The sequence below is a fragment of the Hyperoodon ampullatus genome, assembly GCF_949752795.1.
Source record: "Hyperoodon ampullatus genome assembly, chromosome: 10".
In the NCBI taxonomy this organism is placed as follows: Eukaryota; Metazoa; Chordata; class Mammalia; order Artiodactyla; family Ziphiidae; genus Hyperoodon; species Hyperoodon ampullatus.
The window spans coordinates 68,023,922-68,038,373 of NC_136923.1; the positions used below are offsets into that span (position 1 = coordinate 68,023,922).

The following is a 14,452-nucleotide window of genomic DNA, read 5'->3' on the forward strand; positions in this document are numbered from 1 at the left end:
ATGTCTCAGGAGAGGCCCACGTTCTACCGGCAGGAGCTGAACAAGACAATCTGGGAGGTGCCCGAGCGTTACCAAAACCTGTCCCCGGTGGGCTCCGGCGCCTATGGCTCCGTGTGGTGAGTGTCACCGGGCTCGGGGCCTCGGTGGGCTGGGTGGCCCTTTATGCCCCAGAGCCAGGCCTGCCCCCACGGCTCAGCAATGCACCAAGCGGTAGGAATTTCCCTTGGGGGAGGGCATCCCTGCCCCTTCGACCCCTGTCTTGCCCTCCCTGTACCCCTTGTACCCCTCACCCTGCACACCCACATAGGTGGTCAGCTGTGTGTAGGACGCAGGTCCACGGTGGGCGGTGGGTGATGGTGTTGGAGCCTGGCCCTGGCTCGCACCCTGCGCATTCCCTTCTTGGGGGGTTGCTGCTTTGGGGACAGGAACAGGAGGGCCCTCTTTGGGGGTCTCCCTGCTGGCATCGAGCAGAAGGACTCTCTCCCGAGATGTGCCCACCTTGGGCGCCGGAGCCTGCCCTCGGAGCAGTCAAGCCCGGGGAGCTGCCTGGAGAAACAGAAGGGCAAAGCTCGACCGGGAGACTGCCTTCATCTGAACAAAACTGAGGACGAAGGGCGTTCAGTGCGGGCTTTTTTGCAAACCTCTGTCGAAATCCCATTTTGAGAAGCGTTCTTTTTGAATTCGCACTTGAATTAGTAGCTATCCATAGAGCTTAAAATACCGACTTTATCTCAGTGAGTCCTGTGCCAGCTTGAGTGGTGTGTTTCCGATTCAGTTGAAAGCGTATTTCCTTTTCGCAGAGTGGGGGGTGGGTGGTAGTGCCTGCAAACACACTGCAGCTTGAGAAACTGGCGGCCTCACTGATTAGTCACATACCACTGCTCGTTTAAGTATTGTTTGACAAAACAGTTTTCTCCTTTCGAGCAAGTGAGGTTCAGATCCGATGCATGCCCTCAAGATCAAAAAGTTATTAACAATGCCGGGAGGTATTGTAAATATTTTTTAATTGCGATAATTCTTGTGAAATACTGTGTTTTTAAAGTCCCTTTGAGTTTGCAGGGAAGTTATCCACACTTAGAGCCTGAGGTACACGATATGGATATGGAATATATAGCAAAGGAAGGACGAGACACTTTGCAGCTTTAATTCACACTGTGAATGTGTTTTCAATTAAATGATACTGTAAAATGTTCAGACCTGAAATATTTCACTAAACTTTTCTAACTTTCAAGGCTTTAAACACTATATTTTAGATGTACTGAAATTTGAGAGCTCCTGATCTGAAGCTAATTCATGTAATTCCTGTGCATGCATCATTTGAAGAGAGGTCTACAAAATTATTTTTTTGTTTTGCCACAAATTCCAGGCTTTTGGACTTGTTAATCTTTAAATATAATTCCTGTGTTTCTTAAAGCCCCAGCATGAATTTCCGGTTTATAGAATCTTCTGGGTAATTGAGATTGTGCAATTGTGTCCAGCAACAGATCATATTGCATTTTCTGGTTCAGGCTGTTGGAGTTATGTTGCTGATGGCACTATGCTTGACATCTTTTTTCCATTTTTATAGTATGCTGTTGATTTGCTAATTTTCGAAGATGTGTTTGGATCATTGCTCCTTTAATAGCTCATTAGTTTACCTCCATTTTTCATTCTTGAATTGACACATTAATTTTTGTGGTACCGAGTTTTTGTTTCCAATAATGTTTAAACCTTAAGGAGTAATACAGCAGAACAGCTCAACTATGGGGAGTTTAGTGAACTTGGAAAGAATTCCTTGCAAGGTTTCCCTACCATTGGTGTGAATAGCTCTGCCCTAGCTCTGGAGATCCAGATTTACAGCGAAGTGCCATTAAAATGAACTCCATGTTTTTTTAGTACTATACTTTTCTGGTTTTTAGAAACCATCAATATCTGACACTTGGAAGTAACTTTGTTAAACAGGTTTTTAAAAGTAGGTGATACATTCACATTGTATAAAATTCAGAAGGTATAAAAAGATAGTGAAAAGTTGCCTTTCCTTTCTTGTTCTCCAATTGTGCTATTCCTTTCCTCAGAAACAACCACTGTTAAGTTTCTTGTGTGTCTGTCCATGGAGGCAGTTCTGCTAAGGGTATTTAAGATGTAACCTATAGCATATTGGTGGAGAAAAATAACCGATATTATGTGATAGTTGGCCATAAACAAATGTAACTGATTTTGGATTGAAAGTATCAGAATTTAGATGTACAAGTGTTATCTCATTCAAAGTAGTTATTTGAAGTTGTTCTTTCAATTAGCAACTTTCAGGTGTGGCAGAAAACTTTTTTTTTAACTTCTCTTAGAATCCACTTTGGAGCCTGTGTTATTTTTCACTATCTTCATTTTCTTGAGAGCAGATTTAATTTTAGGAAATAACAATATCAAATTGAATCTGAAATAATTTAGAAAATTGGACTGAAGTCTGGTGAAAAAGATTAGGCAGCCAGGTTGATGATACTGTTTGAGGTCAGATAGGAGTTGTAACCATAAAGTAATGACACAGAATTTCCTGTGTGACTTGTAGAATTAGATCTGAAGTCTGTTCCAAAAAAGAATCTCTGAAAGTATTTCAAGGAATGCAATGTCACTGAAATAATCTGTGTCAGTTTCCTAATTTGATTGCTCTGAAGTGTGATACACTTTGATGTGGAACTTAAAAAAAGTTTTTTAAAATATTAAGCCAATTTTCAGTATTTTAATTTGTACTAAGTATATAGTAAAGCAAGTATGTAGCAACCTGAGTGATAACCAACTGTGAATTAAAGATCAAGGAATCAGACTAGAAATTTGGGAATTGATAGGGTTTTACAAATATGCCTTTCCTTTTTAAGGGGTAAAGGGAACTAAACTAAGTCTTGCAATTTTAAGGAACTTTGTTGTCTGTGAGGGGAAATGAAGCAAATTTTTTTCAGAATACATTGTTGCACAGCATTGATTTTGTGGTTTGGGGACAGAAGGAGGGGGAGGAGCTTTGTGGTGAGTTTAAGGAAATATAAACAGGAACTTAAATGCCTTTCCTCTGGTGTATGGGTTTTCCGGACACTTGCCTCTGATTACAGGAGGTGGGGCACTGGTACCATAAAATAGGTGAGAGTTGAGAATTATTCTTAAATCATATTCAATCATTTATTAAACAGTATTTATTGAGCACCAACTCTGGACCAGATAGCAAGCTGGGTTTCTTGAGCTAGAGTGTTAAGCAAGACAGAATAAGACAGTCCATTCCCTGATAGGGTTTATAGCCTGATGCAAATAATAACTACATTTATGGATTGTGTTCTATGTTCCAGGCATTGTGCTGTGCATTTTATGTTTATCATCAGTATATAAAGTGTATAACAAAACTTTTGGTAAAAGGATGGCAAAATTTACTAAGAAATCAAATCCAACTTCCTAAATGCTTTGTGGAACAAGATTGTGTGTAAATAACTGTAATAAAAATAAGTGAAGGACTTCCCTGGTGGCACAGTGGTTAAGAATCCGCCTGCCAATGCAGGAGACATGGGTTCGAGCCCTGGTCCGGGAAGATCCCACATGCCACGGAGCAACTAAGCCCTTGCACCACAACTACTGAGCCTGCGCTCTAGACCCCGCGAGCCACAACTATGGAGCCTGCGTGCTACAACTACTGAAGCCCGCGCGCCTAGAGCCCATGTTCCACAAGAGAAGCCACCGCAATGAGAAGCCCGCGCACTGCAACAAAGAGTAGCCCCCACTCACTGCAACTAGAGAAAGCCTGTGCACAGCAGTGAAGACCTAACGCAGCCAAAAATAAATAGTAAAAAAGAATTTATTAGAAAAAAAAGTGAAGCTAAATTTTTTTAGTATTAATGGCCCTTCACCATTTTAAATCTTTTCCTTTTTTTAGCATGAGCCAGGGCACGAATTAATAAAAGTACATCATTATTGAGTATGCAAAGGTGACTTTCTTGACTTCTAATGAGTGAGAGGGGTGTGCCGTTTATTTTCCTAGTGGTGATAATAGGCCCATGCTGATCTTGCTTCCCATTTGCTTTCCTTTGTAACCAAAAGCAAGGTGATTGGCTGGATGTTACCAATGCCAACCAATAAATAGTTAAACACAATGGCAAATATTTGTATTATTGATACAGACTTTTAAGAAAGGGTTCAGTCAAGTTGGCTATAAAGTCATCCTTTATTTATCGGATTCCATTTTCCACTGAAACCTTTCCACTGGCTCCCATTTTAAAATAAGGATATCCTGAACCTCTGGCTTTTCAGTTCTGCCAGTTTAATTTCTTGATACTGAGGACTATGCTTTTGATTTCCCTCTAAATCAGCCTCAGATGATCTGCATTGACTTTGCCTTTCATGGGCAATAGTGCGGGTGGTGCTGAGACCTTGGGGCTTAGGATTCAAAGGTGGAAGAAGTCACTGAGTCTAGAAGTCGCTAGATCCCTCTCACTTTAGTATTAACTGACATTTTTATGGGATTTTACACTTCATAATTATTTGCATTTCAAAGCATTATTATTCAGTTTTCACTGGCTCTGTGAAGGCTGGTGTTATTAACCCAGTTGTATAGATGAGGAGCTGGACTCATTAAAGGAATGGCATACTTGTCAGTGCTACTTTGGATTTGGTTCTGGGGTTTCAACACTTCAGAATTCTCCTTTCCTGTACTTGACTGCTAAGATTGTGTGGTGGCACCTTCTCTTGTGCTGTTTGCCTCTCCCCTCCCTCCTTTTATGAAGAAAGGGGTTGCTGGGTCACTTGAAATAGTAGAACTATGACTAACCAATCCCACCAATGTCAGCCTAGCTAATCTGAGGTAATGACTTATTAAAATCACATCTCTTCCTCAGAATTGATAGGCCAAAAATGGACTCATTGCCCAGATTGCATTTTTTCCCAAAGGATCATCAGTGCAACTAGTTAATTCCTGAATTTATGAATCCCCTTGGCTTGAAATTCTTCTGTGCACATTTTGGAAAGTTGAGATTCTCTGTATATGCTTCTGTTATGTAAGTATAGTATAGGATATAAATAGAAATAACTGCCTCTCTAGGCCTTTGAAAATACACTGGACTTTTGCTCTTTACTGTGAAATTTGGTATTGATTTGTTTCTATCCAAGAGATACAATTACTATAGAGCTCAAAAAAACCTCATTATAAAGTGGCTTCCCCTGACTCTGGAACCTAGGAATATCATTTCATGGTTGCCATGTACTTGGAAGTGATGCACGAGTTTCTTCAGGACAAATAAAAACAAAACCTCTTTGGACTTCCCTGGTGGCGCAGTGGTTGGGAGTGTGCCTGCCGATGCAGGGGACGCGGGTTCGTGCCCCGGTCTGGGAAGATCCCACATGCCGCAGAGCAGCTGGGCCCGTGAGCCATGCCCGCTGAGCCTGCGCGTCCGGAGCCTGTGCTCCTCAACGGGAGAGGCTGCAGTGGTGAGAGGCTCACGTACCGCAAAAAAAAAAAAAAAAAACCTCTTTAAACTTGAAAAAAAATTTTTTTTAAATAAATGAAGCTTTTAGTATTAGAAGTAGTTGTCTTTGCATAGTCCTTCTGTAAGTTAAGTACATGTCTGTTAAGGAGTTATAAAATTAACCAGTTTCCCAGCATTTTAGCCTTTTAATAATTTATTCTAGGGAGGAAGTAGATGGTGGCCTGTAAATTCTGCACTTTTGACAAATGGATCCTGGGCTTGGCTCCTAGGCTCCTAGGGAGAAAGTACAGAAGAGAGAGGGGTGTAGAATGATCCCTAAGTTTTGGCCTCGAACAAATGGTTATATCTAACTTTGGAGTCTTATAGGGCACAGGATCTAACTTTGGAGTCTTATAGGGAGAAGAGGATGGGTTCATGCTAATCTCCTTGAGGCCAGGACTTTGTGTTATACCGATACCTTGAGCACCTGCTATGCGTGGGTCACTCTTTAGGTGCTAGAGTATGAGCAAAACAGACAAAAATTTCTGCCCATAAGAAACTATATTCTGGGCTTCCCTGGTGGCGCAGTGGTTGAGAGTCCGCCTGCCGATGCAGGGGACACGGGTTCGTGCCCCGGTCTGGGAGGATCCCACATGCCGCGGAGCGGCTGGGCCCGTGAGCCATGGCCGCTGAGCCTGCGCGTCTGGAGCCTGTGCTCGGCAACGGGAGAGGCCCGCGTACCGCAAAAAAAAAAAAAAAAGAAAAGAAACTATATTCTAAGGGCAGGGGAATAAAAGTAGACAATAAACAAAAAATTAAAATTTATAACATGTCAGGTGATAAATACTATCGGGGAATAAAGTAAGGAAAAGAGAGGGAATACTGGGATGGCTGTGTTGCACTTTTAAGCAGGGTAGACCTCAGTGATAAAGTGACAATTGAGCAACGACCTGAAGGAAGTGATGTAGAACACTGGTTGGGCCTGAATGAGGAGGGAAGAACAATTCCAATTCCGTGTTGAGGGATCAGCACATGTCCTGAGGCAAAGGCCTCATTCTCTAGCATAGCTGAAAGACCAGTATGGCTCGAACTGAATGAACCAGGGGCCAAATAGTAGTAGGGGAAGCGGGTGGAGGGGCTACAGAGGTGCTGGGATCATAAAGGGTCTTACTTGCCTTTTTAAGAATTGTGCCTTTTACTCTGAGACGGGAGACCATGGAGGGTTATAACCAGAGGGGAGACATGATCTAACGTATGTTTTAACAGATCACTCTGCTCTGGGGTCCCTGTTTTTTCATTTCTGTTCCTTACCCATTTAGAGGTGCTAACTGTAGTTTAGGGTAGAGTGGGGGAGTCAGATGAATTGGTGTACAGCCCTGATCTGTATTCAACAACTCTCATTCCAGAAGGCTCAGTGTGCCAGAGCCAGTACTTTTGGTGGGCCCTAGAAATTCAGGGTATTCCAGTCCAGCTCTTTAAATAACATGTGGAGCTTAACTTCACTTTTCAGGTTTCTGTTGCCAAAAGGAAGGGAGCAAAGAGATTAGCTCTAGACTTCTGACAAAAGAAGATTAGCCTGCTGGCAGGTTTTCTAACTTCTTTGGGCTTCTAGGTTTTTTCTTACTATTGGGTTATTTTTAAAAAGTAATTTTTACCTTCTTTCAACTTTTAAGATCTCATTTATTTTCTGTTTTATTTGGCCCTGTATCTGCTTTACATTCCTCTGCCTTGCCCCCATCACAATAATTTTAGTAGAGGTTGGATTATTGTTACCTGTTAATAATGTTTTGGCTAGGAGCCCCCAATGACTTCTCTGTTAACTTGAATAAATCTTGTAGATTGACAGATTCTACACATGTCACCGTATAAGAACTCATAGGATTTATTTACTTTTCTGCCTTTATAGATACAGGTTTCTCTCTTTTATGAAAGCTATCCCCCTTTTACTGCTCTGTTATCTAGTTGCAGAAAATAAGTGTTCCTAAACACAGATTCCCATGACAACATAACAAAAAGGTAATAGAACAAATGTTTATTTTGTCTAGGCCTGCTGTCTGAGTAACTTTATACCCTGAACATTTTGACTTCTGTTACTTTGAATGGTGTTACAGGTTTCCTTGTTTTCCTCAAAACCTTCTCCTCTTAGGCCTTGGTGGCATTGTCACTACGCCTGTGACACGACGGAAGGTATGTGAGTGTGTGTGTCTTACTGTCAGTCTACCCGCAAGTATGCATTGGTTGCTTTACCAAGCTTACGGTCCAGAGTGTAGGCATCACACATCATTATGCAAAAAAAAAAAAAAATCTAAACCAATTTCTTCTTTGTTTTCTTAAATTCATTAATTCAGTATGGCCAGTGCTAGGCACTGTAGTAGGTATTCTGTTTATAAAGACTGAAAAAAACAAAAAAGCAGGAAGGGTTCCTGCTTTTGAAAATATCAGTCTGGAAGGGACACATTTATGTTGCTTTCTCAGAGATTGCTTTGGAAGTCCTCAGTAGCTTTTCTTTTCTGCATTCTTTCAGCTTAAGTTGCCATCTCAAATCTACCTTATATTTCTAATGTGTCCCTTGAAATCTTCTTTTAGGTTTTTCTGTGTCTCTCTTGAATCTAGTGACATACTGGTCACTTTTTACATCTAGGGCAACTTTTTGCAAGGATGTGTGTTTGAAATCTGTGTCAGAGAGACCTTTCCATCTGATTCAGAACTAGAAAGCGATGACATCAGCATGTGCCCGCAAGAGGTCAGAACTTCTTCTTTTGATCTGCCAAGGGCTCAGGGAGGCTGTGGTTTAGGGGAGGAAAGGGACAATGAGAGTAAGTGTCCTGTAGACCATTAACGCAGCCCTATAATTCCACATGGGGTAGTGTCTCTGCTGTGACCGTCTTCTCACCTGCAAATTATGTGCCCCTAATAATCATGCCTTTAGTCCATCCTGTGACACTGAACTTGAGGTGTCTGGTTTACCCAAGTATTTTCTGAACTCTTCATTCTTGTATTTCCTTATCCCTGTAGTAGATATAACTTTATTCCCAGAAATAAATGCTTTATTCTTAATCCCCAGTAGCTATTTCTTTTTTCCCCCTTCATCAAATCCTGCATCTAGGGCTTTAGGTAGCTTGAACCTTCTTGAACTTAGACTTTTGAATACTAGTTTCTATTTATGTTTTCTTCTCCAGGCTACCAAATGCTTGTAAAAATCTTAGTTATCTTTTTCACTTGGTATAATAAAACATGACTCCTTCATGATTTTAGTATTAAATTGAAGTGAAATTTTGATGTTGGTATCTTACACTGATATGCTTTTAATAATTTCCTCATCTGACATTATAAGTTTGGCTTGGTTCATTTTCTGATACCTAGGTTAGTGGCCTAAATGCCTTATGCTTTGAATGATCTGCTTTGAAATTAGCAGTCTCAATGATATTGATGCTAAAGGGAGCAAAAGGGAAAAAATAGCAAATTAAGAGAACATGCAGTAAGTATTATGAGCATCTATCAAGCCGTGCTTACATTCCCAAATATAGTATAACACAAGGGTTACTCCTCCTGTTGACATCTTGGGTTGATAATTTTTTTTGTTGTGAGGACTATCTTGTGCATTGTAGGATATTTAGCAGCAACCCCGTACCCTACCCACTAGATGCCAGTTGCAGCCTCCAGTTGTGACAACCAAAAATGTCTCTAGACATTGCCACATGTCCTCTGGGGGCAAAATCACCTTTGGTTGAGAACTGCTTATATAACCCTATATATTTGGATTGATTGGCCCTGAGTAAAAACTAGATAGGATAACTTGAACCTTCCACCTGCAAAAAGAAACACTATACTTTCTGTGCATATTCCCTTTGAATTCATTGTCTGATATAGTCTCAACAGTGTCTTGTTCATATACTGTGCATCCAAATTTATACTTCAAAACCTAATATCAAGAATGTCTAACTCTGGATTTCAAGTCTATTGAAAGGTAATGTTTCATGCTTCCCCTTGATTATTTTTCTACATACTTCTTGAGGACAATCTCAGAGATGTAACACTAACTACCCTAGGATTAGATTTATGTTATAAACTTGTATGGTTCAGCCTTAGATATGTGGAACTGATATTTGAAGGAAGCTTATCATTAGCACTGATGAATGACAGTGGTCATGAAAATTACAATTGGAATAAGCCAATAGCCTGAAGATTTCTATAACTAGGTATTAAAGCAACATAATTTTGAAAGTTTGAAATGTGTGTATTTTTATATTTATGTTTTAGATTTGCTGTAGTGAAAGAAATCTGTTGGTCATGCATCTGACAGTGTTAAATGCCCACCAGTGTCTAAAAGAAACAGACATAAAATATTAGTGAACTATGTATATATACATAAAGGTATTGATGTATACAGAGATGTGAGGGCCCTGTCGGCTGTAGTAGTTGGCATGTTTCATGAAGGAAGGATTTGAAGATTGGTTTTTTTTTTTTTAAATAAATTTATTTATTTATTTATTGGCTGTGTTGAGTCTTCCTTGCTGCACTCGAGCTTTCTCTAGTTGTGGCGAGCGGGGGCTACTCTTCGTTGTGGTGCACGGACTTCTCATTGCAGTGGCTTCTCTTGTTGCAGAGCACGGTCTCTAGGCACGCAGGCTTCAGTAGTTGTGGCTCACAGGCTCTAGAGCGCGGGATCAGTAGTTGTGGCACACGGGCTTAGTTGCTCTGCGGCATGCGGGATCTTCCCAGACCAGTGCTCGAACCTGTGTCCCTTGCATTGGCAGGCGGATTCTTAACCACTGTGCCACCAGGGAAGCCCTGAAGATTGTTTTGAAGGATGGGTAGTATTTGGAGCATTTCTAGAAAGGGAACTTTTTAGGTAACAGGAGAAAACATAACTAGGAGAATTAGATATGAGATGGACTGCCCTGACAAGGGTAGTATCTCAGATAGGGTGAACCCAGTTGTGGTTTTCATTCTGGTTGTGTTTCAGAATCACTTGTGGAGCTTTTAAACATACAGGTGCTTGGGTCCTACCCCCAGAAATTAAGAATTAGGTCTGGAGTAGGGTTAAGGCAACTGCATTTTTCTAGGCAATACAGAGCTAGTTACAGTTTCTTGAGTTGTAAAGTAGGGAGGGAAAGTATTTTAAAATTGGTTTGATTGGAGTGTTACAGAATGGATTGGAGGAAGCAAATATATTGCTTTGTAAAAGTCTCTAGTAATTTATGTGTGTATCTGTTTAATCTGACTCCCCAGCTAGGTTTCTCAATTCCTTGAGGTCAGGAACTATCTGCTTTGGTATAAATTTACTAATCTTGCATTATGTTCCTGAAGATAAACAGATAAATAAACTATAGCTTCTGCTCTCCTTCCAGGTCTAAATTGGGAAACAAATATATACAGGAATACCTTTTTTTTCAGTTTAGTGTCTAAAGAATTGGCTACATTATGTTTCTGATTGTAGTAGTTCTAGATCCTATCCATTAACTGCTGAATAAATGTGCATTTTAACTTGAAAGGAAATGATATTTTAGTTTTCCGTAACATGACAACAAATGATCAAGGATTTGGGTCCTTGGTTACATTTTAATAACCTGCCCTATCTTACTGTTATTTCAGAAATATACTCAACCTCAAATTTGAGAGTAAGAGATCTAAAAATATATGTTGAGAATTTACTATGTGATAAACCCCATGCTGGAAGCTGATCATGAAACTATTATATAATAGCACGTTCATTTCCACTTGGAACATTTACTACTTGTCTTTTATAGTTCATAAAGTACTTATACATAATTATCTTATGTGAGCCTCAAAACAGCATTGTAAGATAAGCAGAGCTAGTGACACCCCCATTTTATTGATCTGGAAACAGGCTCGTAGAAGCTTTGGCCAAGATCACTTGCTAGGAAGTTCCAGAACCAAAGCTAGACCTGAAATCTTCTCACTACTGATTTACTTTTTTCTATGTCAGACTGCCTATGTTTATGCTTAACAGAATTTTTTGAGATCAGATCATCGAAATACTGCAAACAGAGACCATTCACTAGGATGTAAAAGTAGCTTTGTTAAGTGGAATTTCAGAGGGTTTTTTTCTAGAGCAATAAAAAAAGTACTTATCTAGTATTACCAAAAATAAGCAAGATATTTTCCAGTGTTTTGATTTTTAAAAATCAAGTTGCTGGGCTTCCCTGGTGGCGTGGTGGTTAAGAGTCTGCCTGCCGATGCAGGGGACGCGGGTTCGTGCCCCGGTCCGGGAGGATCCCACGTGCCACGGAGCAGCCGGGCCCGGGGGCCATGGCCGCTGAGCCTGCGCGTCCGGAGCCTGTGCTTCGCAACGGGAGAGGCCACAGCAGTGAGAGGCCCGCGTACCGGAAAAAAAAAAAAATCAAGTTGCTAAAAATAATGATGTGAAAATTATTTCATACTCCTCCCTTAAAGAGGTGGTGCTTTAATTCTCCTCCCCTTGAGTGAAGACTGTATTTAGTGACTCACTTCTCTAAAGTCTAAAGTATAGACTGTGGCAGGAATGATGGAGTGTGACTTCTGCGGGTAGGTCATAAAAGACATTGTGACTCCTGCTTTGGTCTTTCTCTGAGCACAGGCTCCGGACGCGTAGGCTCAGCGGCCATGGCTCACGGGCCTAGCTGCTCCGCGGCATGTGGGATCTTCCCAGACCGGGGCACGAACCCGTGTCCCCTGCATCGGCAGGCGGACTCTCAACCACTGCGCCACCAGGGAAGCCCTGTACAAGACTTTTAATTGTAGCAGCAAGGCAAAGTTGATTGATGGTAATACTAAATAGTTACAATGTAATATATGATTAGTCTGTTCAGTATTTCAGATTTGCTTGAAAGGAGTTAAAAATTATTTAATGATAACTTCCAAAACATGTGATATGGAAATTTTCAAACACATAAAAGTAGAGAAGGTATAAACCCGTGGTGGCAACATTCTAATGAGGCTTTGGAAAGTAATCCCCTTTAAAAGAAATGAAATAATCCATGTGTAATATTTTTGCATTCAATATGGGATAACTGTTGCTCTTGATGCAGATACATACTTCACATTTGCAATCAAAGATATATGTTAACTGACACCACTGCAGCTTTTAAAGCTTCAGTGAAGAAATTATTACAAAATAATTTCTACAAATTTCTATAAATTTCTACAAATCTTACAAAATTATTCTTACTTCAAACGGAGCTTTCAGCAAATGAAGATTAAGTGCATTTTAATCGCAAATGGTTTGGGATTTTTAGATTGTATGCCTAAGTGAATTTCTACATTGTTTGAATGTTAGTTTTCATCAGCCTAGTAAAAGTGGAAGCAGTTGTGAAAAACATTTTTGTTCCAGTAGTTTGGAAGCTTTTGCAGCAGGAATTGGATCAGATTAGTTAGGAATGGCAAGTATTAGCGTATATGTTGCCATTCCCTGAGTGCCAGCCCCATGGCTCATGTCCCTAATAAATCCTATCACAAATACATTTTTCTATCTGAATGAGATTTTCATGAAAATACTGAATTTGCCTATCAGTTCTTGAACTGTAAGTTTCTGCAAGGCAAGGTAAGTGATCAATTAAATGACTCTTTTTTCCATTCCAGGCTCCTTCTCTATTGATAAGGTTTTTCGTATGTCATTTGTGTTTTTTTTAACCTCTGAGAAGAATTTTTAGAAACTGAAAAGCTGGGGATTGGTCATATTGCACGTACTTGTAACAACTGTATTAATAACATCTGATTTTCTTCCTATCAATATGAAAGTGTTATTGTAAGAAATTGAATTCCATTTAAAAATACTATATATAGTGCAAGTAGATCATTTTGTGATTTATTTTAAAAATGAAAGTGTAAGGTAGACATTCAAACAAGATATTTGAGAGTTAGTAAAGGTTTTTAAAGAGAGCTAACAATGTTTCAAATGGTAAGAGTTTTTAAAGTCAACTTTAAGTCCCTTGCTACTCTAAAGAATATTTTTTGAAGTTCTCAAATTAAAACTTGAGTTATTGTTTTTGCATGAAGTTGCCTTTATTTTCATGACATTGTTTCCAAAATGGAGGGGCAGAGCATAAGCATCAAAAGTACAGTGATACTTGCACATTTGTCTGAATTTAGAAGAAAAAGTAGGTTTCTGTAGTAGAGAGAGATGTGCTGAAAAATATTTCCAGTATGGTATTTGCTGATATTTTTGTCAAGTTGTTATAGGTAAAGAGAAGGTTCAAAGTTAGTCATCTGAATTACTTAGTTATTTAGAAACCCTTGAAAACTGTTATCAATTAACCTGAATTCAATTGGAAAAAAGCCTCAAATTATATGGGGAAGAGATGTCATCTCTTTGCAAATTATTTATCTCCATGTAGATATTTTAATGAATTCAATGTATTAATGACAATTTGCTAATTCATTGTAACTACGGATTTTAATATATTTAAATATTTCCATTGGGACTTCCCTGGTGGCACAGTGGTTAAGAATCCGCCTGCCAATGCAGAGGACATGGGTTCAAGCCCTACTCTGGGAAGTTCCCACATGCCGCGGAGGAACTAAGCCTGTGCACCACAACTACTGAGCCTGCGTGCCACAACTAATGAAGCCCACATGCCTAGAGCCCGTGCTCTCCAACAAGAGAAGCCACTGCAATGAGAAGCCCGCGCACTGCATCTAGAGAAAGCCCACACGCAGCAGCAAAGACCCAACGCGGCCAAAAATTTAAATAAATAAAGTTTAAAAAAAATAAATGTTTCCATTAATTTCCAAAAATACATAAAATTGTGTTGTCTTCTTAACCATTACTGATGGTTCGTTTTTTCTTAACATCGTTCAAGGATTAGAGAAGTTGTCTATGACCATTAAAAGAAATTGTAAAATCATTTATGATCCCCACAAATCACTCAGATACTTGCCAGGTGATTGCTCATTCTTCATTTTGTTGGGGAAAACCCAAATTGTTTTTTGAGGAAAAATCCTGATGCAGGCATTTATACTCTCATGCTCTGTGGACGTGGGCAGTTGTCCTGGTTAGGCAGCATCTCACCTTTCTTAAGAGGTTGTCTCTCTTGCTTTGC

At 40.0% G+C, this 14,452-nt stretch overlaps 1 protein-coding gene across 2 annotated transcripts in view; it reads left to right on the forward strand.

Annotated features, from left to right (window-relative positions):
• The window catches only part of MAPK14 (mitogen-activated protein kinase 14), a gene marked incomplete at both ends in the record, with an annotated part of 68,932 nt that continues 54,480 nt past the window's right edge, over positions 1-14,452 (forward strand). For both annotated transcript variants that reach the window (XM_079712497.1, XM_079712498.1), the window contains one exon: positions 1-116. In XM_079712497.1, coding sequence (XP_079568623.1) covers positions 1-116 — 116 coding nt within the window. The remainder of the gene's footprint in view (positions 117-14,452) is intronic.